The sequence below is a fragment of the Hyperoodon ampullatus genome (assembly GCF_949752795.1).
Source record: "Hyperoodon ampullatus genome assembly, chromosome: 10".
Lineage (NCBI taxonomy): Eukaryota > Metazoa > Chordata > Mammalia > Artiodactyla > Ziphiidae > Hyperoodon > Hyperoodon ampullatus.
The window spans coordinates 53,960,020-53,987,589 of NC_136923.1; the positions used below are offsets into that span (position 1 = coordinate 53,960,020).

Genomic DNA, 27,570 nt, shown 5'->3' on the forward strand with positions numbered 1-27,570 from the left:
TGAGAAAATATTTGAAGAGATTATAGTCGAAAACTTCCCTGACGTGGGAAAGGAAATAGCCACCAAAGTACAGGAAGTGTAGAGAATCCCATACAGGATAAACCCAAGGAGAAACACACCGAGACACATAGTAATCAAATTGGCAAAAATTAAAGACAAAGAAAAATTATTGAAAGCAGCAAGAGAAAATACTTAAAGTGATGAAAAGGAAGAACCTACAACCAAGATTACTCTACCCAGCAAGGATCTCATTCAGATTCGATGGAGAAATCAAAAGCTTTACAGACAAGCAAAAGCTAAGAGAATTCAGCACCACCAAACCAGCTCTACAACAAATGCTAAAGGAACTTCTCTAAGTGCGAAACACAAGAGAAGAAAAGGACCTACAAAAACAAACCCAAAACAATTAAGAAAATGGTAATAGGAACATACATATCGATAATTACCTTAAATGTGAGTGGGTTAAATGCTCCAACCAAAAGACACAGCCTTGCTGAGTGGATACAAAAACAAGACCCCTATATATGCCGTCTACAAGAGACCCACTTCAGACCTAGGGACACATGCAGACTGAAAGTGAGGGGATGGAAAAAGATATTCCATGCAAACGGAAATCAAAAGAAAGCTGGAGTAGCAATACTCATATCAGATAAAATAGACTTTAAAATAAAGAATGTTATAAGAGACAAGGAAGGACACTACATAATGATCAAGGGATCAATCCAAGAAGAAGATATAACAATTATAAATGTATATGCACCCAACATAGGAGCACTTCAATACATAAGGCAACTGCTAACAGCTATAAAATAGGAAATTGACAGTAACACAATCATAGTAGGGTACTTTAGCGCCTGATTTACACCAATTGACAGATCATCCAAACAGAAAATTAATAAGGAAACAGAATCTTTAAATGACACAACAGACCAGATAGATTTAGTTGATATTTATAGGACATTCCATCCAAAAACAGCAGATTACACTTTCTTCTTAAGTGCGCACAGAACATTCTCCAGGATAGCTCACATCTTGTGTCACAAATCAAGCCTCAGTAAATTTAAGAAAATTGAAATCATATCAAGCATCTTTTCTGACCACAACGCTATGAGATTAGAAATCAATTACAAGGAAAAAAATGTAAAAATCACAAACACATGGAGGCTAAACAATACATTATTAAATAACCAAGAGATCACTGAGGAAATCAAAGAGGAAATCAAAAAATACCTAGAGACAAATGACAATGAAAACACAATGATCCAAAACCTATGGGATGCAGCAAAAGCATTTCTAAGAGGGAAGTTTATAGCTATACAAGCCTAACTCAAAAAGAAGAAAAGTCTCAAATAAACAATCTAACCTTACACCTAAAGGAGCTAGAGAAAGAAGAACAAACAAAACCCAAAGTTAGCAGAAGGAAAGAAATCATGAAGATCAGAGCAGAAATAAATGAAATAGAAACAATACAACAATAGCAAAGATCAATAAAACTAAAAGCTGGTTCTTTGAGGAGGTAAACAAAATTGATAAATCATTAGCCAGACTCATCAAGAAAAAGAGGGAGAGGACTCAAATCAATAAAATTAGAAATGAAAAAGGAGAAGTTACAGTGGACACTGCATAAATACAAAGCATCATAAGGGACTACTACAAGCAACTATATGCCAATAAAATGGACAATCTGGAAGAAATGGACAAATTCTTAGAAAGTTATAACCTTCCAAGACTGAACCAGGAAGAAATAGAAAAAACGAACAGACTAATCACAAGTAATGTAATTGAAACTGTGATTAAACATCTTCCAACAAACAAAAGTCCAGGACCAGGTGAATTCTATCAAACATTTAGAGAAGAGCTAACACCCATCCGTCTCAAACTCTTCCAAAAAATTGCAGAGGAAGGAACACTCCCAAGCTCATTCTATGAGGCCACCATCACCCTGATACCAAAACCAGACAAAGATACTACAAAAAAAGAAAATTACAGACCAATATCACTCATGAATATAGATGATAGATGCAGAAATCCTCAACAAAATACTAGCAAACAGAATTGAACAACACATTAAAAGGATCATACACCATGATCAAGTGGGATTTATCCCAGAGATGCAAGGATTCTTCAATATACGCAAATAAATCAATGTGATACACCATATTAACAACTTGAAGAAGAAAAACCATATGATCATCTTAATAGATGCAGAAAAAGCTTTTGACAAAATTCAACACCCATTTATGATAAAGACTCTCCAGAAAGTGGTCATAGAGGGAACCTACCTCAACATAATAAAGGCCATATATGACAAACCCACAGCAGACATCATTCTCAATGGTGAAAAACTGAAAGCATTTCCTCTAAGATCAGGAACAAGTCAAGGATGTCCACTCTCCCCTTTCTTATTCAACATAGTTTTGGAAGTCCCAGCCACGGCAGTCAGAGAAGAAAAAGAAATAAAAGGAATACAAACTGAAAAAAAGAAGTAAAACTGTCGCTGTTTGCAGATTACATGATACAGATGACATCTGATAGGCAGATGACATAGAGAATCCTAAAGATGCCACCAGAAAACTATGAGCTAATCAATGAATTTGGTAAAGTTGCAGGATACAAAAAAAATGCACAGAAATCTCTTGCATTCCTATACACTAGTGATGAAAAATCTGAAAGAGAAATTAAGGAAACACTCCCATTTACCCTTGCAACAAAAAGAATAAAATACCTGGGAATAAACCTACCTAGGGAGACAAAAGACCTGTATGCAGAAAACTATAAGACACTGATGAAAGAAATTAAAGATGATACAAACAGATGGAGAGATATACCATGTTCTTGGATTGGAAAAATCAATATTGTGAAAATGACTATACTACCCAAAGCAATCTACAGATTCAATGCAATCCCTATCAAATTACCAATGGCATTTTTTATGGAACCAGAACAAAAAATCTTAAAATTTGTATGGAGAAATAAAAGACCCCGAATAGCCAAAGCAATCTTTTTTTTTTTGCCGCACGCGGGCCTCTCACTGCTGTGGCTTCTCCCGTTGCAGAGCACAGGCTCCGGACACGCAGGCTCAGCGGCCATGGCTCACGGGCCTAGCCACTCTGCAGCATGTGGGATCTTCCCGGACCAGGGCACAAACCCGTGTCCCCTGCATCGGCAGGCAGACTCTCAACCACTAAGCCACCAGGTAAGCCCAGCCAAAACAATCTTGAGGGAAAGAAACGGAGCTGGAGGAATCAGATTCCCTGACTTCAGACTATACTACAAAGCAACAGTAATCAAGACAATATGGTACTGGCACAAAAACAGAAATATAGATCGGTGGAACAAGATAGAAAGCCCAGAGATAAACCCACACACCTATGGTCAACTAATCTATGACAAAGGACGCAAGGATATACAATGGAGAAAAGAGAGTCTCTTCAATAAGTGGTGCTGGGAAAACGGGACAGCTACATGTAAAAGAATGAAATTAGAACACTTCCTAACACCATACACAAAAATGAACTGAAAATGGATTCAAGACCTAAATGTAAGACCGGACACTATAAAACTCTTGGAGGAAAACATAGGAAGAACACTCTTTGACATGAATCACAGCAAAATCTTTTTTGATCCACCTCCTAGAGTAATGGAAATAAAAACAAAAATAAACAAATGGGACCTAATGAAACTTAAATCTTTTGCACAGCAAAGGAAACCATAAACAGGACGAAAAGACAGCCCTCAAAATGGGAGAAAATATTTGCAAACAAATCAACAGACAAAGGATTAATCTCCAAGATATATAAACAGCTCATGCAGCTCAATATCAAAACTACAAACAACCCAATCCAAAAATTGGCAGAAGACCTAAATAGACATTTCTCCACAGAAGACATATAGATGGGCAAGAAGCACATGAAAAGCTGCTCAGCATCACTAATTATTAGAGAAATGCAAATCAAAAGTACAATGAGGTATCACCTCACACCAGTTAGGCTGGGCATCATCAGAAAATCTACAAACAACAAATGCTGGAGAGAGTGTGGAGAAAAGGAAACCCTCTTGCCCTGTTGGTGGGAATGTAAATTGATACAGCCACTATGGAGAACAGTATGGAGGTTCCTTAAGAAACTAAAAATAGATTTACCATATGACCCAGCAATCCCACTACTGGGCATATACCCAGAGAAAACCATAAATCAGAAAGATACATGCACCCCAATGTTTACTGCAGCACTATTTACAATAGCCAGGTCATGGAAGTAGCCTAAATGCCCATCAACAGACAAATGGATAAAGAAGATGTGGTACATATATATACAGTGGAATATTACTCAGCCATAAAATGGAATGAAATTGGGTCATTTGTAGAGACGTGGATTGATCTAGAGACTGTCATACAGAGCGAAGTAAGTCAGAAAGAGAAAAACAAATATTGTATATTAACGCATGTACGTGTAACCTAGAAAAATGGTACAGATGAACCAGTTTGCAGGGCAGAAATTGAGACACAGATGTAGAAAACAAACGTATGGACACCAAGGGGGGAGAGCAGTGGGGCGTGGAAGTGGTGGTGTGATGAATTGGGAGATTGGGATTGACATGTATACACTGATGTGTATAAAATGGATGACTAATAAGAACCTGCTGTATAAAAAAATAAAATTCAAAAAAATAAAAATTGGGGTTCCTAACCATTTTAAAGTATACAACTCAGTAGTGTTAAACACATTCATATTATTGTACAACCAATCTCCAGAACCCTTTTCATCTTGCAAAACTGAACCTCTATATCCATTAAATAACTCTTCCCCCCACCCCCTTTTCCCCACTTTGTCCCCAGCCCTTCTCCACCAGGGACATACAGGCTTTTTGAAACATACACTCTTCTTGAAATTGACCATCTCTGAAAGTCTTAATGGTCATCCATTCATTCAGCACAGATTTAAGGAGCTCACACTCCTTGCCAGACCCTGTTCTAGGTTCTGGGGATACAGCAGTGAGCAAGGGCAGTATTGTCCCTGTTTTTAAGGAGCTAATGTTCTAGGGAGAAGAGGAAGGCAGACAATAAACGAATGAACAGGGTGAGTTCAGAGAGTGCTAAGAGCCATAAGACAGTAAACCGACAGCTGGGACAGGGGGTGCCTCTGGGGTGCTGCTTTGGCCAGCGAAGTCCCCCAGGGCCTTTCTGAGCGCGTGATCGTTGAGCCGACCCCTGGATTTACTCAGGAGATCTCCTCCCCCAGGTAGAGGAACTAGAGGATGGCAGTCTGAGCAGGGAAACAGCACACACAAAGGCTCTCGTCTCTTTGAAGAATGGGAAGAAAAAAAAAAACAACAGCCTCGCTTGAGCATTGTGAGCAGCCGGGAGAGAATGAGGAGATGCCAGGCAGCATCTGAGGTGCTGAAGGGCGGCTGAGTTCTAGTTCACGTGAGGTTGTCTGCACTTGAGCCCACCTTTCCTTCATCACTCACTCCTGCGCTCACGCTGAGAACAGAAGCGCCAGATTCAGCTGAGTTTGAGGCCTATTTTTTTTCTAATGGCAGAATTGCTACAGGGTAAAGAAATCTACCTCTGATCACTCCTGTCCTCTTTAGCAAGCATATATACAACTATTCTGTAATAACCCATTACTCTTGGAAAGATCAGTATTAGAGTTAGAAAGTTTTTTTTTGTTGTTCCCAAGGGTTGAGGGAAAATTTTTAAAATGCTTTATAAGGAATTCCCTGGTGGTCCAGTGGTTAGGACTCTGCATGTTCACGGCTAAGGGCCTGGGTTTGATCCCTGGTTGGGAAACAGATCCCAAAAGCCGTGTGGCGTGGCCAAATAAAAAAAGAAAAAAGCTTTATTAACAGCAATATGGTAGCTAGAATGGCATGACCGCATCCATCCTCCATGCCCATGTCCATCCATGATGTGGCTTCCTGACTTCTGCCACCCGAATGGACTTCAGCCACATCTAATGGCCGATCACACATGGCGTGATCACACTGCAGGCGTCTTTTCTCAGCTGTGGTCATCATGTCACTGGGCATTCAGACTGCATTTCGAGCAGCCCATACCCGATACAATTTGACTTTTGCTTTTTATTGTAAATATTTATAAGTATTTTTGAAAAGTTAAAAAAAATAAGAAAGGGCTTCCCTGGTGGCGCAGTGGTTGAAGAGTCCGCCTGCCGATGCAGGGGATGCGGGTTCGTGCCCCGGTCTGGGAGGATCCCACATGCCGCGGAGCGGCTGGGTCCGTGCGCCATGGCCGCTGAGCCTGCGCATCCAGGAGCCTGTGCTCCGCAATGGGAGAGGCCACAGCAGTGAGAAGCCCGTGTAACGCAAAAAAAAAAAAAAAAAAAAAAAAAAAAAAAAAAAAAAAAAAAAAAAAAAAAAAGAAAAACACCCTCAAGGAAGTACGGCACATGCGAATTGTTTTTGTCCAGGGACAGGGAGAGACACAGCCTATGGTCATTATGCAGAAACTCATTTATAAATAGGTGACCTGAATCTACACTTAAATCCACTGAATCAGCTTAAATCCACTATGGTCCACTTAAAATTGGACCCACTTCAAGTTGGGTTTCTTCAACAGCATGGTATGGCTATTTCTTGAGCTCTAAATGTTGGATTTGGAAAATACTTGGCATCATTCTAGGTCTTTATTTCAGAAAGCATCCTGGGATGGCACGGGCCTAAGTCACACTCCACAGAGCAGCTGAAAAATGGGACACTTGGCTCTTTGCCATCGGCCAGCGCCAGCATAACCTGGGCCATTTTACCCAACTCCGTGGAGGATGAACAAACCTGCCCGCCAGAGCCAGAGGTAAGCTCGCCAGCCTCTCTTCGCACCTTTCATGGCTTGTGTTAGCACTTGTTCAGAAGTAGAGTAATTATATTTGTAACTTGCTCACCGCTGGGTTTTAAGAGGAGACAAATTATAAAATGGAAGCATTGCCCAGGGAGACAAAATCAGCTCCGTGCACTCCTGGCGCTCCTGCTCTTGTGCCTGGCAGCTGCTGTGGGCGAACTGTGATCCAACTGATGGGGAATCTCCTATTTTCATTGAAATGGAAGTCGTTTTCACGTCACGTGGGAGAAACTCTAACACACCCACTAACGTGACGCCTGTTGACGTGATGGGAGTGGTTACAATATGTCGCTCCCCTGAATATTGGCTTCTTTGTGTGGTTGTGCTAATAACATGAGCTCCTTCCTCCCATGCTTGATCCCCGCATGCTACACAACCGGGCCAGCCCAGGGGCAGTGGCTGGGACTCTTCTAGGCGTTGCACTAGCCCAGGTCCAGGGAGGAGCAGCCCTGCAGACCTTAGGGGCTAGCCAGGCCCCCACAGGCTCCCTGGACCCAGTCATCTGCCCACGCAATCTCCATGACTAACTGCACCTCTAAGTGGCAGCTGGAGGGAAGCCAAATGCAGCCTGCATTTTGTCAGTTTCCCTGGGTGTCATGAGTGAATTTCTGTTTTTTCTCTTTCTTTGGATGCATGTGTCCTGTTGACATGATCTCGTGAACTGGGCTGGGACCTACTTTAACCATGTGTTAGAGGTGGTTCTTCATTTGAATTGAAATCACTTTAGCCTGAAAATTGTGGAGCAAAATCTTATTTTGTAAGGTTGCAAGCCCCAAGGCAGCTTCTTCAGTCAAATGGTCTTGGTTATCCATTGAAATGTTTCTCCAAGCTTCACGTGATTCTATTCTCTGAGGGCCGCCTGAGGGCTTAGGTCTTCCAGAAGCAGGATCGGCCTGCCTGCAAGTATTTCATCAGCATCTGTAAGGTGACTTTGCAGGGTATGAAACGATAGGGGATGTGAGATTTTGAAAGATATTTGCCTCTGCCTGTACACCGAGTTTCAGGGGGAAAACCCTTGTAGCTGACGTGTGGGTGCCTCGCAAGGTAAGTTGGCAACTGAGAAGATGTCGCAGCTTGCTGTCAGGTAGCTCTTTTGAGAGCCTTGGGTGGGGTCACATTTGAGGAGGTCGTGCTTAGCTGCTAAGGGGTTGAGAATTCCAATCACCTCCATTCTGTTGGAAAAGAACCTTTAGGAGTTCACACCATAATACACATACCTAAATCTTGCTCTAGAAAGAAATTAAAAGAGAAGTTCTTAGATCTTTAGAAATAACTGTTTAGATCCTCATCCCCAGCAGCATCACGGGGAAACCCTAACAGAGGCTGTCACCTAATAAGCTTTTTATTTAAAAAATGATTATTTATTTACTTAAGTGTAGTTGATTTATAATGTGTTAATTTGTACTGTACAGCAAAGTGATTTAGTTACACATATATGTAATTATTAAATGTTCTTTTCCATTATGGTTTATCACAGGATATTGAATACAGTTCCCTGTGCTATACAGTATGACCTTGTTGCTTATCCATTCCATACATAAAAGCTTACACCTGCTACCCCCAACCTCCCACTCCATCCCTCTCCTAACCCCCCTCCCCCCGGCAAGTACAAGTCTGTTCTCTATGTCTGTGAGTCTGTTTCTGTTTCATAGATAGGTTGATTTGTGTCATATTTTAGATTCCACATATAAGTGATATCATATGGTGTTTGTCTTTCTCTTTCTGATTTGTTTCACTTAGTATGATAGTCTCTAGTTGCATCCATGTTGCTGCAAATGGCATTATTTTGTTCCTTTATATGGCTAAGTAGTATTCCATTGTATATATGTACCACATCTTCTTTATCCATTCATCTGTTGATGGACATTTAGGTTGCTTCCATGTCGTGGCTATTGTGAATAGTGGGGCTATGAACATAGGGGTGCCTGTATTTTTTTGAATCAGAGTTGTGTCTAGATATATGCCCAGGATTGGGATTGCTGGTTCCTATGGTAGCTCTAATTTTAGTTTTCTGAGGACCCTCCTTACTATTCCCAATAGTGGCTGCCCCGATTTACATTCCCATCAACAGTACAAGAGGGTTCCCTTTTCTCCGTGCTCTCTCCAGCATTTATTGTTTGTAGTTTTTGACGATGGCCATTCTGACTGGTGTGAGGTGATACCTCACTGTAGTTTTGATTTGCATTTCTCTAATGATTAGTGATGTTGAGCATCTTTTCACGTGCCTATTGGCCGTCTGTATGTCTTTGGAGAAATGTCTACTTAGTAACCTGATAAGCTTAGTATTAAGGTTGCTGATCTTCCCTATTCTGAGTCCTTCCTAGTGTACGTTCTGCCTTTCCTGCCTATTTTTTCTAACCCAGAAGTTTGAGAGGTCTGTTCTTTTTACATAAAATTATTGCCCATTTTGCTTTGCCAGTCAGTAGCATTGGCAGAAGATAGTATATCATTGTCCATACGAAATAACTAGCTCCCAAGTTGAACTTTTAAAAAATACTTTGAAGAACTAGGGAGAGCTTTTAAGTTAGGAACAGTCATTAATTTCTGATTGTCGTTTTTGCTCTTATTCCTTTTGTCAGAGTGATAGGAGATATTCTCTGGTACTCCCTTGCAGCAGTGAGAGGCTTATGGGGTGTGATGTGGGGTGAATGTTTTATGAGAAGGAAGGATTAGAGCTCTTTTGCAAAGACGTCCTTCATTTTTTCCAGTGACAACTCTGGTAGATGATTCTCATAACCCAAACAGCTAGTGTTGGTTGGACACTGTTTTTATTTTAGGCCATTGTGCTTTGTCACTTTTTTTTTTTTTTTTTTTTTGTCGTAACAGTTGAAGAAGCTAGCCATAGCCACCCAATAGTTTTCTTGTCAGAAAAAGGAAAATGTTTCCATTGCCTCCCTTTTGTACAATTCGGAGAAATAACCCAAGAAGGAATGAAGTGAAATTCCTTATGAGAAGGTTTCTTATCCCTTTTTTTTTTTTTTTTTTTTTTTGCGGTACGCAGGCCTCTCACTGTTGTGGCCTCTCCCGTTGTGGAGCACACGCTCCGGACGCGCAGGCTCAGCGGCCATGGCTCACGGGCCCAGCTGCTCCGCGGCATGTGGGATTTTCCCAGACCAGGGCACGAACCCATGTCCCCTGCATTGGCAGGCGGACTCTCAACCACTGCACCACCAGGGAAGCCCTTCTTATCCCTTTTGATGTGGAGAATGTAGTTACTATGTGAGTGATCATTGGGAGACTAGGAATTGTAGTTATTGTGGTACTTTAGCCAAATATTTTCTTCTGGCTTATTGTTTTGATCATATTAGGTCTTTAGGAGCATAAATTAGGGTATAAAACATACTGCATTCTAATGTATATATATTTTTTAATGCCATCCAGCAATTAACTCCATCCAATTCCCATCAGACATAGACTGGGTATCCTACAATTCAACTCAATTCTGATACTGTCCACCTGGAAGGAGCGTCAGATCTCACAGGTGAAGGGCTCAGTCCTGCAAGACCGAGCACCCCATCAACTTCAGACGCCAATCATAGATCCATTTGTCACCTGTGCTTCTGACCAACCGGCTGTGGATTGGAGGTTCCCATGTCCTCTTCCTCAGGCTTGATTAATTCACTAGGGTGGCTCACAGAACTCAGAGAAACATCTACCAGTTTGTTACAAAAGGATGTAATTCAGGAACAGAAGGAAGAGATGCATACAGCAAGGTCTGTGGGAAGGAGCGCGGAGCTTCCGTGCCCTCCTGCCCTCTCCGAGTGCACCACTCTCCCCACCAACCGTGAAGCTCTCTGAACCCTGTTCTTTAGGGTTTTTAAGGAGGCTTCATTACATAGGCATGATTGGTTAAATTTTTGGCCACTGGTGATTTACCCTCCAGGCCCTCTCCCCTCCCCGGAGGTCAGGGGTAGGACTCAAAGCTCCAACCCTCTAATAACTGGAGTTGGCTCCACTGGCAACCATCTCCCATCCTTAGGGGCATTGCAAAAGTCATTCGTTAACATAACAAAAGACACCTTAAAGCTTTCATCTCTTAGGAAATTCCAAGGGTTTTAGGAACTCTGTGCTGGAAATAGGGACAAAAAAGCAAATATATATTTCTTACCATAAATCACAATGTTACACTCCCCTCCGCTGGTTCTGGCTTACCATAAAACAACTTACAGATACCTGGAAAAATGAATGCATTTTCAAGCTTAGTCTGTTTCATTCTCGACAGAATAGAACTCAGAAGAGCAGCGTGTTTTTAATATGTGTGTTACAAGAGAATTGTGGTCGGCTCTGTTATCAAATGCAGTGATCTCAAAATTTTATTCGGCTGGGGCTGGGACCCACTAAATGTGAAAATGAAATATTCTTCCATAATGAAGTGAGTTAGGATCTTGGTTTCCCCGTTAGGAGAACAGTATTTCAACTCTCTCTCAGCATGGTTTGAAATGTAAGTTTAGACAGAAAAGCGTTTTGGTGGTGCTTTCTTTGTCAAAGAGTGCCTTGTTTTAGGACAGGAGGAATGGTGACTGGGGAGATGAAGTACTGGGCCTGGCGCTCTTGACCTTCACCCACCCTCCAGATTGGAAACCTACCAACGCAAGTCCACGTCGCAGACTTTCGCACAGCGATGTTGCTAAATGCATGACGGTTTCCTCAGTGCATTTGTGTGAGAGTTGGAAGCTGAGGCCGGGACCAGGTTCCTTCTTCTGTTGCTGCTGGCGGACAGGGTCAAGGGGATGTGAGTATTTAGAGGCAGGTGCAGTGGCCAGACTCGTTGTTCTGGGGCCTCAGTCCCCCTGCGTTGGCAGGAGAGGCTGTTGTGGCCGCAGCGCCGGCAGCATCCCGACACTTGGATCAAGGATACCTGCAGTGGTGTGTCCTTGCATGAAAAAGTCTAAGGGGGCCTTCTTTTCTGGCCTTCTGCCAGACCAGTGATGCTATAAGCACCTAATTCCCATATCAAATCCCTTCCTGATTGAAATACCTGGAGTGGTTTCCGTTCCTGGCCCTGGATCCTGACTGGTTGGGCTGTTGGCATAGGGAAGCAGTGGGTGGCATGGGGACAGTCCTCAGTGGCAGCTCACATGTCACCATGTTTACACACCTTTCTGGAGGCTGTTCCTGAGAGACAGAAACCCTAATTTGTGGTAAAAGTCAGGTTTATTGAGGTAAATTCATAAATAATGAAATTCACTCCTTTAAAATGCAATTTTATCACTTCTGAACTTTGATCTGTTACAACAGTTCCATCGCTTTCCAAGATTCCCTTGTGTTCCTTTGTGTTTAACTCCTCCCCTAGCCCCTGGCAAGCACTCATCTGTTTTCTGTCCACGTAGTTTTGTCTTTTCCAGAATGCCATATAAATGGAATCATGCTGTGTGTACACATGAGCCTGGCTTTCTTTGTTTAGCATGATTTATGCTGTGTTAATTGTTGGAGGCAGTTATTAGGTGCCTGGACACCGACCCCTGGCCTGGAGGGAAAAGATGGAGAGTCAGTCCTGTTAATCCCTCTCCACTGGGGACCTTCAGCTGGGGGTCTTGAAGCCCGTGTCTCAGGAGTACACCGTCAGCTCCTGTCAACCCCTGGGTTGACTGTTTCATTAGAAAACTTTGCCTGGTGAATTGTCTGCATCGCAGTGGCAGTAGTGCCATCAAGACACCACATGACCTACACTCTCCAAATCTAGCAGGTTCAGAAGGACTTCTCATCATGTCCCTAAGTACTAAGGACTCGATCAACATATAAATTAGCCAGTGGGCTTTGGTTAGAAAACTGCAGAATTTAATTTTCAAGTTAGTGTGTCAAAATCCCCACTTCCCCAAGGGAGGGCATTGTTATACAAATAAGGGAAAGAGACAGATATAAAGATTTTGCTGAATTTTGCCTCAAGAAGAATTTTCATGCTCTTGGTTGAATTGTCATCTTTAGCACTGAACTTTTGAACCACTTAACCACATATAAAGCTGTTAGTTTTGAAATCCTCTGACGTTCAAATTGAAGCCTGACCAGTGTAATCTCAACCCATTTTGATCCTTTTTATTCTTCATCTCCACAATACATCAATGTATAGGTAGATGTTGACTGAGCATTAAGTGTCAGGCATGGGATGGTGATAGAGTTTTTCAAGATAAGGTAATATGCTGTTTTGATCCTTTGGATAATTCTTCTTTTTTTTTTTTTGGCGGTACACGGGCCTCTCACTGTTGTGGCCTCTCCTGTTGCGGAGCACAGGCTCCGGATGCGCAGGCTAGTGGCCATGGCTCATGGGCCCAGCCGCTCCGCGGCATGTGGGACCTTCCCAGACCGGGACACGAATCCGTGTCCCCTGCATCGGCAGGCGGACTCTCAACCACTGCACCACCAGGGAAGCCCTGGATAATTCTTTTAACACACATTTTCAACCTTACTGATTTGTTCAAAATATTTGACATGTATTTGTTGTCAGCTGTTTGACCATGGAGTGGGTCAGCTAACACATCCTTATAATGGTTGAAAATCAATTTAGTGAATTCTGTGATAGCTCCACAAAATTAATGGTTGCTACGTAGGACATGTTGTCGATCACATTTGGACTTTGTAACAAGTCAGGTCGTGGGTGATATGATTAGCCCCTTTCTACCCCACTCCCCATCCTGTCATTAGAGAGTTTGATTGCCTCTTCTTCCCAGATCCTGTAGGACAGATGTTTTTTCTCTTTGAGCCATGGCCTTTGAGTCACTACATCTTAGAATAGTCTTTAGGGGTCCAGTGGCCACTCCCCAAACTGGAGTGACTGACTGACTTGCCAAGAGTCACAGAACTGGTCAGTGGTAAAGGCAGGATGGACATCTAGACTTCCTTTCTCCCCAGCCAGTGCCCTTCTGTATATACCACACCATCTCCTGTGTCCAGGAGGATTCTTTCAGCTGCAAATAACAGAGAACCCAACAGTTAGAAGCTCAAGCAATAACTACATTTAATTTTCTCACACAATAAGACTTCTGCCAGTGAGTGGCCGTGGGTTTGTTGCAGCCACTCCTGATGGCCTCGAAGATACAGGCTCCTGGAAAATGGTATGCAGTTCCTGAAAAAAATTAAAACTAGGACTGCCATATGATCCAGCAGTTCCACTTGTGTGTATTTATCCAAAAGAATTGAAATAAGGTTCTTGAGATATTTGCACCCCAGGGTTCATTGCAGCTTTGTTCCTAATAGCCAAGAGGTGGAAACAACCTAAATGGATGAATGAATGAAGAAAATATGGTATATGGATGATATGATGGATTGTTATTCAGCCTTAAAAAAGGAAAGAACCTTTAGAAACATTATAATAAGTGAAATAAGCCAGTCATTGAAGGACAAATACTGCATGATTCCACTTATAGGAAGTATCTAAAGTTGTCAAACTGATAGAAACAGGAAGTAGAATGGTGGTGGCCGGGGCAGTGGGGAGGGGGATGGGGAGTTGCTATCCAGTGAGTGGAGAGTTTCAGTTGTGCAAGATGAAGGGTTCTGGTGGTCTGCTGTGCAGCCATGTGCGTGTAGCTAACACTACTGTACTACGCACTTTCATATTAAGAGGGTAGATCTTATGTGTTTTATATCACACAAAAAATTGATTACTTCTCTCAAAAAAAAAAAGAAAAACCGGTTTCTTCCATTCTTCTTGGCTTTTCATCCCCATGCTTGTCATGGTGGCAGCATGCCAGCTACAGTCCCAAGCATCACCTGCTCACAACATTCTTTTAGAACGTGGGATGAGATGAGAGCTCTTCCCAAGATGCTCTGTGTGGGAAGGGAAGTCTCCGGCACACTTTTCTTGTTATCTCATAACCAGAACTAGATCCCCCCCAAGACCCAGCAACTGGGTTTCCATGACTGCTTTAGAGTTACCAGAGTCACCCTCCATGGCTTTTGGAGGAGGTGTTAAATCACAGGTATCTCGAGTCCTAGAGGGACCCACCTTGGGTCCCCATTAGCCTTGGGGAGTAACAGAGAGTGTGGCTGGACCCCCATACCTGCCCCAAGCAGATTTTCTTCCTGCAGTGCTCATCTTCAGTTTCCATAGGACTTTTCTAGTGGGGAGGGATAAGTTGGGAGATTGGGATTGACACATACACACTACTATATCTAAAATAGGTAACTATTAAGGACCTACTGTATAGTACAGGGAACTCTACCCAATACTCTGTAAAGACCTATGTGGGAAAAGAATCTAAAAAAGAGTAGGTATGTATATATGTATAACTGAGTCACTTTGCTGTACAGCAGAAAGTAGCACAACACTGTAAATCAGCTATACTCCAATAAAAATTTTAAAAAATTACAGATTCCCAGATCCCAATCCAGGAAAAAAAAAGGCTTTTCTAGCCCGACTGTTTCATCTCATAGGCCAAGTTTTTTGAGTGTAGACCTCTCTTTGATCCCTCATTGAAAACTCCAAAATATTTAGGAAAGCACCGTGGGCATAGTAGACACTCTGTAAATATGTGATGAATGAATGAACATGAATGATAAAGTCCATCTGTACTGTTCATAGCCTGAGGGCATCCTTCTCCCCATTCTCATCTCTGTCCCTGTTTCCCAGGGGTAAGTCTAACCTGTTGAGTGGCAGGTGAGTTATGTATGCTGCTGTGACAAGTGATTCATTGATGGCCAGTGTCCTGGACCTCCCTAGTCAGAAGGCTTTCTTACTAATTAGTCCATTTCTGGTCATTGGCCTTGACCTATCCAACAGGTACTAGATGGTGGTGGTGATGTGTGGAACTCTTATTATAACCTTTTCAGAAGATCCACAGAGGGCATTCCATTTAGGTTCTGACGTTATGGAATGGGGAGTGGCTTTTAATCATCTGGGTTTTTTCTTCTCCTCTTCTGGCTGTTGGTTTGGAGAGAAAACAGTCCATCCACTGTGCAAATGTAGAAGAGACACCTCCTGGCTACCAGACCCTTGAGACTTAGAAATCAGAAGGATCCAGGTTGTTGCTTGTGCTTGAAAATAGACTGCTCTCTTATATGTTTGCTCTGTGTTCCCAGTATAGTAAGATAGTAATTATTCATCTTCTCAGTTATTTGTTCATTCATCAAACATTCATTGTGCTACCATGTGATGGACATGGAATGGAGAACTCCTTAGTTTAGCAGATTTTCATAGCTCAGTACTATGAGATGAATCATACACTCATCTCCCTGCAAATTCATATGTTGAAGCCCTAACCCCTAATAGGACAGTATCTGAGAGTTAGGGTCTTTAGGAGGCAATTAAGGTTAAATGAGGTCTTAAGGGTGGGGCCCTAATCCAATAAGACTGTAGCCTTGGAAGGAAGAGGGAGAGAGATCTCTCTCTCACTTTCCACCCTGTGAGGACACAGCAGAAGGCAGCCGTCTGCAAACCAGGAAGAGAGCTCTCACCAGAACCCAGCCATGCTAGCCCCCTGATCCAGGACTTCCAGCCTCTAGAACTGTGAGGAAATAAACTCCTGTTGCTTAAACCACCCAGTCTATGGTATTTTGTTAGCCTGAGCTAAGATACTCAGCTTATTAACTCATTTTTTACAATAGTTATTTTTTTATACCTTGAGATTAGAAGCAGGAGAAATGGTTTTTAGCCAAGTGATGTTTCCAGGTTAACTTGCCAGCACCATGGAGGTGCTGGCTGTCTGTGGCTGCAGGCTGTGGTAGTTAAGATGACCGTCTGTGGCATCTGGCATCATGGCATTTGGAGACATATTTCTGCGGTGTTCTCACAGGCTGTGATTGCTGAGAACAATCTCTCCTCCCATGGCTGAGAGCTCCTGTCTGTCAAAAAGAGCGTTTTTCTGCCCTCTTCTTTTCTTAACAAATCGACAGCAAACATAACCATCACACACAAACCTAAGCCCTGTGTGCATTTTTCAAGGGCTTCTTGAACTTGGTTTCTGGCCACATTAATGAGCTCTCAGAGGCACAACAGTGTCATTTCCTGTGCAGCTTTGGGGGATTCATTTCAATTTTTGCTACTTTTTTCAACGACTTGTTCCTCCCTTCATTCCTTTTCCTTTTTTCTTGTATCCCTTTTTGTGGGTGACAATAAAGTTTTGTTTTCTTGGCTGGTGTTTCTTTTATAAGAGCGAGGTGGAGTATAGTCATAGGTCCCTAATCACACCTGCTCAGGGGCCAGTAGAGTGTGTCTGGGGCTTCCAGTGGGTTCAACCCTAGAACAAGCCAGTCTTCGGGGAGCCTTGGGGGTGGTCACTGTGTTGCCTCCCTTTCCTCCCCTCCCCTCCGGCCACTGTGGCTTTGTGACATAAACACCCACCAGAGTGTTGGGGACACAGCCATCTTGGATTTGCAAGTTGTGAGCTGGAGCCATATGAAAAAAAATCAGCACCAGGTGGTATAATCTCTTCTAGCCCACCACAGTCCCCAAAGGATTAAGCACTTTGAAACTGGTGAATGAAGAGGGCTTAAAGCACTGCAGTGTTTAGTATGGGTTTTCCCTCCCCCCAACCCCCTCTCCTCCTCTTCTCTTTGCCCTGATATCAGTCCTTTGGCCATAGAGGGAGAAAGTCAGATCTGAAGCATTGGTGAAGAGTTGAAGAGATTGTAGCCATGTGGTAGGATAATTTTTAGTGTCCTGTTGTTTTGGGTATTTATTCTCTCCCTATCACTGTGACCCCAAATTTCACAATACTGTCTGCTTTCCCCCTAGCCTGCCTCGCCCCATGGGATACTACCAGTAGAAACGAGCTCTTCACCATCTGCCCGGCTTACATTTTTATTTGCCCACAATGAATAACTCTTCTTGAGGTGATTTATATGCTGTCTCAGATGCCGTTCACTTTCCAGAGATGTGAAGTCGATGCTCAGAGATTTATGATCTTGGGGAAAGAATGTTATGGAAGAAAAGAGGAAAATCTTTTCTCACATATACTTCGGGCTCTGCCTGAATTAATCAGTGAGTTCTTGGATCCCTTTTGCAATGTGGATTGAGTTTTGTAGATGGATTATGGGGCTGTGCGGTGCAGGGGCTGCCTCTGTGCTATATTATAATTGTAAATTTAAAATTTTTTGGTAATGGTGATAGATGAGCAGCTCAGCAGAATGGAGATGGTATGTGTATGTGTGAATGAAATTGTCTAAGTTCTGATGAAGATTTTACCCCCTCTGGATATAGGGCTCAAAGAACCGCCCCTCTGATACTTGAACTTACTTTACCAGCAGCTGTCTGGCTGTCCATCCTGTCCCCAGTCACCCCAGCACCAAAGCTCTCCTTGCCCCTGCAGATATTAGAGCAGCAGGGGCCAAGCAGGTAGGCTTTGTGAGGTGACAGGTGCAGTCAAGGTGACACCCTGTCACCACCATCTTCTTTCTCCTCTGAGGACAACTCATAGCCATCGCTTCCCCAAAGCCCCGGGCCCCTTTTCTCTGCCATTCACCATCTGCAGCCAGCTAATGAGATATCGGACTGTCCTATGTCATTTGTGGCTCTCTTTATTAGCTACAGTAATCCCGGCAAATGACCTCATCACAAATAAGTATAAGAAGATGGGCAGAAATACAGCCATTTGGAGGAAAAGGAAACCATAATTTTTTTGGAAATGAAATTAAACCTGAGAACAGTGTATCAATCCTTAAAGCCATGGAAATGTCCTTCAGATTGCCCCAAATCTCTCTTCACATTTTCCTTGATCTCATCAGAATTACTTTCCTTGAAAAAGAATAAGAAATGTATAGAACTTGATTGTTTTATAGTTAAAGTAATACTGCAAGAGTATCAGATCTTCCTACAGCAAATGTATAGTATTTAATCCACATTCTGAGTTTGAAAGAGCTTTGTGGGTTACTCTGGAAATGGACCTACACCATGAATGACATTCTTCTTTGGAAAACGTGTTTCAGGTCCCAACTATCTTCTTTTCAGTGGCTTGTGTACTAAAATGCAGGGCCAGTTTGTAGTTCTGTCTTAAAAAAAAAAATGTAATTTGGGGAGAAAACAACTCCTTTGGGGAGTGTGAGGTTTTCTTATAGTGACTGAAACCAATTTCCTGCACTGAAGTGAGAAAAGAAGTGCAAGCAAAAGAAAGGGACTACTTTTATGTTTACATGCCTTTTAATTTCATTGTGATGCATTTTTAGAGCTAAAAACCTTATTTAGAATGGGATCTTACATAGAAATTCCCAGAATGAGAAAACACCTGTCTGTTTTAGATGCTGCTCTGTGAGATCAGTAGTTCTTCACTAGGTGAGTAGAAAAGTAGGGACAGATGTCATAACAGTTCCTTCCTGAGCCTTAACAGAAGACTTCTATAAGCATCAGAGTGCCGACCTCACAAAAGCAAGCTTTTTGTTTATATTTTTTTAGAACACAGATTCCTTAAAGAAGCAATCGGTAGAACATAAGATACAAAACAATAACAAAGACAGTGAGAGATCCTCTTTTAGGTAGTTTGGCTCTTGAGATCAGTAAAAAAGTGTTTCAAAGCTACAGGGGTATTTTGGAGAGGTGAGGTTAAATGATTGCATTTCTAGATCATAGGAATGAAGCTGATATTCTCTTTCTTCTCTTGGATATTCTGATCTAGAGTAGATATCAGTTTAAGCTGTCCCTCGATGCGGGGGTTAGCATGATGTCTCTAGGGTTCCAGCTGTGGAGGCTCACAGAGTCGGTTGGACCCCAGCTATTGGACTTACTGTCTGTGAGAACGTGGACATGCGAATTATCAATGGTAATGATCGTAGTAATTTCCTGATGGAAATGTGATGAGAACTAGATGAGACGGTGTATTGTCAGTGTTCATCTCGGTGCCTGGCACATAGTAGGTACTCCGTAGTCAGAGTCTTATGCAAATTGTCTTTGACCTGCCTCTGTTACCCCAGTTTGTAGATAGGAAGTTGGTTGAGGAAGCCCTATGAGCATTTGTTGTTAAGCTCTTCTGGGTTCCTCATGCGAGATTCATTTCTCTTATGTAGTCTTCCAAAAGAGTATTCTGGGTGTAAATGATGACAAATGTATATATTTATATGGTGGGGCCTGATTCACAAAGGGCTTCCATTAATAACTTACTCAAACTGGGCTTCTCCAGGTATAGCTAATTTAAGCATTATCAAGGCAGTTTTGTTGCAAGGTAGGTGTCTTGCCTGGCTTCTCTCTGAGGAAGTCCTAAAATCACCCAGCCAGCTGGCAGGGTGGGCCCAATTCAGTGGGCATCTCTAAGGCAGGCTGCTCAAGTGGGCTGATTTTCACAGCACACCCCAGCTTTGCCCACAAGAGGAAGTCTGGAGTGTAGAGACATAAAGGAAATAGTAGGCAGGTTGTATTAGTTTCCTATTGCTGCTGTAACAAATAGCCACAAACTTAGCCTAAAAGACACAAATTTATCCTCTTACAGTTCTGTAGATTAGAAGTGTTACGCAGGTCTCGGTGGGCTAAAATCCAGGTGTCAGCAGAACGGCATTCCTTTCTGGAGGCTCTGGGGTGAATCTGTTTCCTTGGCTTTTCCAGCTTCTGGAGGCTGCCTGCATTCCTTGGCTTGTGGCCCCTTCCTCCATCTTCAGGGCTAGGAACCTTGCATCTCTTTTACTCTGCTTCCATAGTCCTGTCTCCCTGTGATTTCTCTCTTCTGCCTTCCTCTTCCACTTTTAAGGATCCTTGTGGTTACATTGGGCCCACCCAGATAATCTAGGACAGTCTCCCTACCCTAAGCTGATTAGCACCCTTAATTCCCCATTGCCATATAGCCTAACCCAGTCACCCTCCTGGGGATTAGGACTGGACATCTTTGGGCTATTATTCAGCCTACACAGCAAGTGAGTTGGTTGGCAATCACAAATACATTAGATAAATCATGAAAATAAAAGTGGGATGGACCTCCGACTTGAAATAGAGCCAGTGGTTACATTGCTCCCTTGGAGGAAAGCAGTCAGCTCAGCTGGATGCATTATCCGGAGAAAAGTAACTGGCTTTGCTTTTTGTACATAGTGAAACTTTGCCAAACTGACTTTTCCCAGCCTGCTGCTGCTCCTCACCCCTCCATCCCCTCTGCTGCTCCCAAGAGCCTCAGTATTAAGCCAGACGTGACCCATGAGGTCATCTTTGACAGTTCACACAGTTCAGATCTTGGCACTGGGAGGAGGAGGCCTTGAAAAATTATTGCAGCATAATTGTCACGTAAACACAGCATAGGACTTGTAGGAAGTCAGAAGAAAAAGTCTCCTCTTTCTTCCTTCCAACATACCTCCTACAAGGAGCTACTGTATCTCTTCTGGGGAGTCTGTTTGCATAGCAAACATATATACTCTAAACAGTTTTTACAACAGTGGAATCACACTATAGATAATATATTGTTTGCATTCCTTTGAACAGCCACAAAGCATTCAACTCTGGGTGTATCATAATTCATGGAATCATGTACCATAAGTTATTTAACCAGCGTCCCTGAGAGACTTTTAGATAGTCCAGTTTTCTTTTACAGGTAGTGCTCGACGTATATTTGGCACATTAATGCACATATGTCTTATATAGGGAAACTGTCTAGCAGTGGAATTTAAGTGGAATTCAGGCAACATATGTGGGAATTTAAAATTTTGCAAAGTATTACCAAATTGCCCTCCAAGATTGAGCCAAATTTATACTCTCAGCTATGTGTGAGGGCTGCTGTTTCCTGTTCTTTTGCCATTAGGAATGAATATCAAGGTCCTATTTTCTTACCAGAGCTTTTTTTGTGTGTGTGGTATGCGGGCCTCTCACTGTTGTGGCCTCTCCCATTGCGGAGCACACACTCCGGATGCGCAGGCTCAGTGGCCATGGCTCACGGGCCCAGCTGCTCCGCGGCATGTGGGATCTTCCCAGACCGGGGCATGAACCCGTGTCCCCTGCATCGGCAGGCGGACTCTCAACCACTGTGCCACCAGGGAAGCCCCCTTACCAGTGCTTTTTAAGAAGAAAAATGGTATCTTGTTTAATTTCTATTTGTATGATTATGAATGAAGTTGAGAATATGCTTCACGTATTTATTGGCTCTTTGTATTTCTTTGTTTTCAATGTCTTGTTCACAACCTTTGCACATCTTCCCATTCAGTTGGACTTTCTAATTAATGTTTTATAAGAATTCCTTTTATATTAAGCCAATTAGTCCTTCATAGGATGAGGAAAATATTTTGTCCTCTTCTTGGGTGTACTTTGAGAGGTAATACGTGATGACCACAATCATGGTTACAGTCGCCACTGTAAAATCTTTCCCTATGAAGGGAGCCCTTCGCTTGAATTGGTTTGAGCCAGATTCCCCTTACTTACATCCTTTCAAATGAATTTTGTGTGTTGCTGTCTAGGGCTGCCCTTTGAGATGAGCCACGGTGTTGCTGTGTTTGTGGTGGCTGTTTTATAGGGAGGTATCACACTGTGGGAACGTACATGAGCTGATATGTACACCCATCCTTCCTGGAAACATCATCGGCACGAATCAAGCATCCTCTCATTGAGAGCATTGGTTCTCCTACCCTCAGCTTCTCCCTTGCCCACTTCTTGCTCTCAGGCAGATGTCAAAATGTGTAGTGACTCATTCTCTGTTGGTTCTGGTTTGGACACTCTGTCTCCATCCAGGGTCTAATGTTGCTGGTTTTTAAGGCAGTTTTAAGCAGGATACTTATCAAGTTGAAAAAAAAAAAACCCAGTAGTTTTATTTCTCAAAAATGAAGTACTTAATGTCAGAAGTTAAATTGTTTTTTAGTTTTAAAGACATTGGATTATAGCATGGTAAAATATTCAGTTAAATATCACCTACCATGGGGTATTTTTAAACTCACAAGAGGGATGTGTTTCATTATCACCCTTTATGAATGGGATGAAGATTTATTGTTCAGGAACAGAGCATTTTTCAAATGTCTAGCCAGGTGACAGAAAGCCTGGCTTTGAGAGTCATCGCAGGACTGTGTTATGCTGAAGAAATGGAAATTCTGTGCATCAGAATGATCTAAAAAAGGAAGAGGGCTTCCCTGGTGGCGCAGTGGTTGAGAGTCCGCCTGCCGATGCAGGGGACACGGGTTCGTGCCCCGGTCTGGGAGGATCCCACGTGCCGCGGAGCGGCTGGGCCCGTGAGCCATGGCCGCTGGGCCTGTGCGTCCGGAGCCTGTGCTCCGCAACGGGAGAGGCCACAACAGTGAGAGGCCCACATAACGCAAAAAAAAAAAAAAAAAAAAAATAAAATAAAATAAAATAAAAAAGGAAGAGACAATTTAATATTTAAAAGAGTGTGGGTCCTACCTGAGACATTCATACCTTAAAATTTACTGTGCTCCTTTTGTGCTAAATATGATAATCCCACAGTTTAAAAAATGTATTTTATTGAAGTATGGTTGATTTACAATGTTAATTTCTGATGTACAGCAAAGTGATTCAGTTATACATATATATATATATACTTTTCCATATTCCTTTCCATTATGATTTATCGTAGGATGTTGAATATAGTTCCCTGTGCTGTACAGTAGGACCTTGTTGTTTATTCATCCTGTATAGCAATATAGTAGTTTGCATCTGCTAATCCCAAACTCCCAATCCTTCCCTCCCCCACCCCCCTCCCCCTTGGCAACCACAAGTCTGTTCTCTATGTCTGTGAGTCTGTTTCATAGATAAGTTCATTTGTGTCATATTTTAGATTCTGCATATAAGTGATATCATATGATATTTGTCTTTCTGTGTCTGACTTACTTCACTTAGTATGATCATCTCTAGGTCCATCCCTGTTGCTGCAAATGACATTATTTCATTCTTTTTTATGGTTGAGTAGTGTTCCACTAGTAGTGTTCTACCACATCTTCTTTATCCATTCATCTGTCAATGGACATTTAGGTTGTTTCCATGTCTTGGCTGTTGTAAATAGTGTTGCTGTGAACATTGGGGTGCATGTATCTTTTCGAAATATGGTTTTAAACCCACAGGTCTGACCATTAATAGTGCTCACTACACAGTGTTTTCATTACCCTGGGATGATTACAGCTGTCTCACACATTTCCCCTTGACATTTTCATTGAATAAAGCATTTGAGAGTGGGGCAAAGCAGAGTATGATACTGTGATGGTTTTTAACGTAGAAGACATAGTAAGCCTCATCTGGATTTTATGGCAGTGAATAATGTGAAAAAAAATTGCTGCAATTACCCTCTTAGACCCCGAGTATCAACTCCCATTTGAATAAAAGTACAGGGAAAACATCTTTTAATATCCGCTATCACAGTGGCTAGAAAAATGGTTGCACATGATGCAAATTAAAAAGCAGAGAAAATGCCAGCTATTTGAGCCAAAATGTATTGAGTGGGATTTAGAGATTGTAGCTTTAATGGAGCCTTATTGGTGCTTCCTCATTGTAGAATTAAGAGCTGTGGTGGTTTTCTTTCTGGTTTATTTCTTTTTTCGACAAGACACTAGATAGAGCCTGTTTTCTCTGAGATGCTTTTCCCTAAGTTTGTTAGTTTTTACTGAAATCAAGACATGATAGACAAATACCAGAGAGTTTTTAAGAGAAGTGAAGAATCTAAACTTGTCCAAGCTTGGGGTTGTTTCTAAAATTCCTAGCTTTTGATCTCCTTGTGGTACTAAATCATTGGATCTTCTGAGAGTCAGAAATTCCCAAAGGGGGTAGTAATCCAGAAACTCTACCCCTTGAAGTGAAATGGCGTAGATTTCCCTGATTTGGGTCCTTGAAGGCTGGGATGCGTCTGTGTGTGTATTGATATGTGCCTGGCACACAGGAGTCCCCTGTGAATGATGTCTCTGGTGGCCTGGACAGAGTGTTAGCTGCAGAACCGTTTTAATGGGCTTTGCCTTTTCCATTATTCATGATGCAATCCCTTTTTGCCTGCAAAGAACAGCAAATACCTCTTGCTTCCAATGACTTGTAAATCAAAACTGTTCTGTGTGACTTCCCTGGTGGCGCAGTGGTTGAGAATCCGCCTGCTAATGCAGGGGACATGGGTTCGAGCCCTGGTCCGGGAAGATCCCACATGCCATGGAGCAACTAAGCTCGTGTGCCACAACTACTGAGCCTGCGTTTTAGAGCCCGTGAGCCACAACTGCTGAAGCCCACATGCCACAACTACTGAAGCCCGTGCATCTGGAGCCCATGCTTTGCAACAGGAGAAGCCACTGCAATGAGAAGCCCGTGCACTGCAACAAAGAGTAGCCCCTGCTTGCCACAACTAGAGAAAGCCCGCGCACAGCAACGAAGACCCAGTGCAGCCAAAAGTAAATAAATCAAAAATAAACAACTATTCTGTGGTTTGTGGTGCCACTGGTTATCTCCTTTGAGTTATCATCCCCTCCCCAAATTTCCACTGGAGATAATCAATTGAGAATTTCTAAGCAAGAGGCAGAAAGGATAAAAATGGACAGGTAGAATTCAAAGTCAGAATTAAATGACCACCTAGTGTAACTACTGATCGCCCTCTTCCAGTCAAAGTTTATAGCTTTCTGATCCTGGGCCTCCCTGGTGGTGCAGTGGTTAAGAGTCTGCCTGCCAATTCAGGACATGGGTTTGAGCCCTGGTCCGGGAAGATCCCACATGCTGTGGAGCAACTAAGCCCATGTGCCACAACTACTGAGCCTGCGCTCTAGAGCCCGTGAGCCACAACTACTGAGCCCGCATGCCACAACTACTGAAGCCCGCGCACCTAGAGCCTACGCTGCGCAACAAGAAAGCCACCACAGTGAGAAGCCTGCACACTGCAACGAAGAGGAGCCCCCACTTGCTGCAACTAGAGAAAGACCACGCGTAGCAATGAAGACCCAACATAGCCCACCCAAAAAAAAAAAAAAAAAAGCAAAAACAAAAAAAAGTTTATAGCTTTCTGATCCTGTTTTTGGACCATCAAGTGAAATTTCCAGAACCTGGTCTAATGTTGAGAAATACAATTTCCTTCTTCAACTTATGCCTACACAAGATTTTGATAGAAGTTGTCCATTTGTCCGTGTTTGACTCCCATGTCCACACTGGGCACTCAGGATTGGGTTTGGGGAATCAGAAGAGGCCAGTGACACATTTCCTGCTACATCTTTCCCGGGTGCCAGGCCTCTAACACGCCTGCTGCTTTTCTGGGCTGCTCTCCGGAGCCCCTATGGCCTGGGATCATTAGAGCAGCAGTTTCTCAAGTGCTGGCATGCATCCCAATCACCTGGGGGGCTTGGTAACACTCAGGTTCTCCAGGGGGAGGGGAGGAGGTGGGCTGGAAGCCTACAGTGGGCGTAGAGTTTCAGTTCTGCAAGATGAAAAAGTTCCAGGAATCTGTTGCCCAGCAATGTGAATAGAGCTGATACTACTGAACTGTACACTTAAAAATAGTTAAGGTGTTAGAAAAAAAAAGTAATTGAATATAAAGTGATTTGTTATAACTCATGGAACTACGCACTAAGGCCTGTACATTGCACCACATATAAATTCTATTTCGATTCAAAAATAAACATCAAAACACAAACATAACACGGGTCTGGGCCCCCGTCCCCACAAACATAACACAGGTCGGGAAGTCTGGGATGGGGCCCAGACTTTGCATTTCTGTCAAGTTCCCAGCAATGCTGAGGCTGCAGGTTCAGGGCCATGTGTTAGGCCTGATCCCGAGCTTCCCCCTGCTCGATTCTGCATCCCCTCCTTGCTTTGCATCCTTTTTCCCTGTGCCTGCCTCTAAGTACGAGCCCATGACTGCATAATGTGTGGAAGAAGCAAGGTGGTCTAGCAATTAGCAGCATCAAGTGTAGACTCTGAAAGGACCACTAAGGGGGTGCCGTCGACTTTAGTCTCCTTGTGTTTATTTTCTGAATAGAGGCATTCACCATCTGCAGAATCAGAAGAAATCCATCACCCAGCACAAAACATAAATCATTAACAGCTGTGGATATAGAAAGCCAGAATTCTGTTCTTGATGCGCATCCATGGTTATGAAAGAAGCATATCACAGGGGGACCCCCCCCCGATATATAATTCTGTCATCTTTGTTTCTTCGGTGAAGGTGCTTGTAAAATGGTTCATCTGTGGTTCAGTAGGAATTTTAGAGTTTTAAAATGATCTGTTCTCACTGAGCATTTTATTGCCAAAATGTTAGGAAAAGATAGGCAAGGCAGTAACCTGTGAGCGACCCTGGTGAGGCTTCCATGTGGGGTGTTAGAGGAGGGAGGGATTCCCTCTGCCCTGGGATCATCAGAGCCTGCATCAGGGCATGGGTGCTCTTTCTGCAGAGAAATCACAAATGGTGGGAGGCATGGAAATGAGTTGGGGGGACATTTAAAGTGTAGAACTTGGGACTTCCCTGGTGGCTCAGTGGTTAAGACTCTGCGCTCCCAGTGCAGGGGGCCTGGGTTCCATCCCTGGTCAGGAAACTAGAGCCCACACGCATGCTGCAACTAAGAGTTCGCATGCCACAACTAAGCAGCCTGCGAGCCGCAACTAAGGAGCCCACAAGCCGCAACTAAGACCCAGTGCAACCAAATAAATAAATATTAAAATAAAATAAAATAAAGTATAGAACTTGTGCGGTGATGAAAATATTTTCTTTGCCAACTGACCAATATGGTAGCCACCAGCCACCTGTGGCTGCTGAGTACTTACAGTGTGGCTGGTTAAATTGTATTTCATTTTAATTCATTTAAATAGCTACTTGTGGCTGGTGGTACCGCACCAGGCAGGGTAAGTCTAGGCTGGAGGAGGATTAGGTAAAGAGCAGGAGGGGATGTGACAACAGGGGTCTGGGGGACGAAAGCCCGAAACGGTGGGCTGA

General features: G+C 43.0%; 1 protein-coding gene across 2 annotated transcripts in view; it reads left to right on the plus strand.

Annotated features, from left to right (window-relative positions):
* Positions 1-27,570, plus strand: part of OSBPL10 (oxysterol binding protein like 10) — a gene marked incomplete at its 5' end in the record, with an annotated part of 290,987 nt that overhangs the window by 218,958 nt on the left and 44,459 nt on the right. For both annotated transcript variants that reach the window (XM_079712260.1, XM_079712261.1), the window contains one exon: positions 6,654-6,808. In XM_079712260.1, the coding sequence (XP_079568386.1) occupies positions 6,654-6,808 (155 nt within the window). The remainder of the gene's footprint in view (positions 1-6,653; positions 6,809-27,570) is intronic.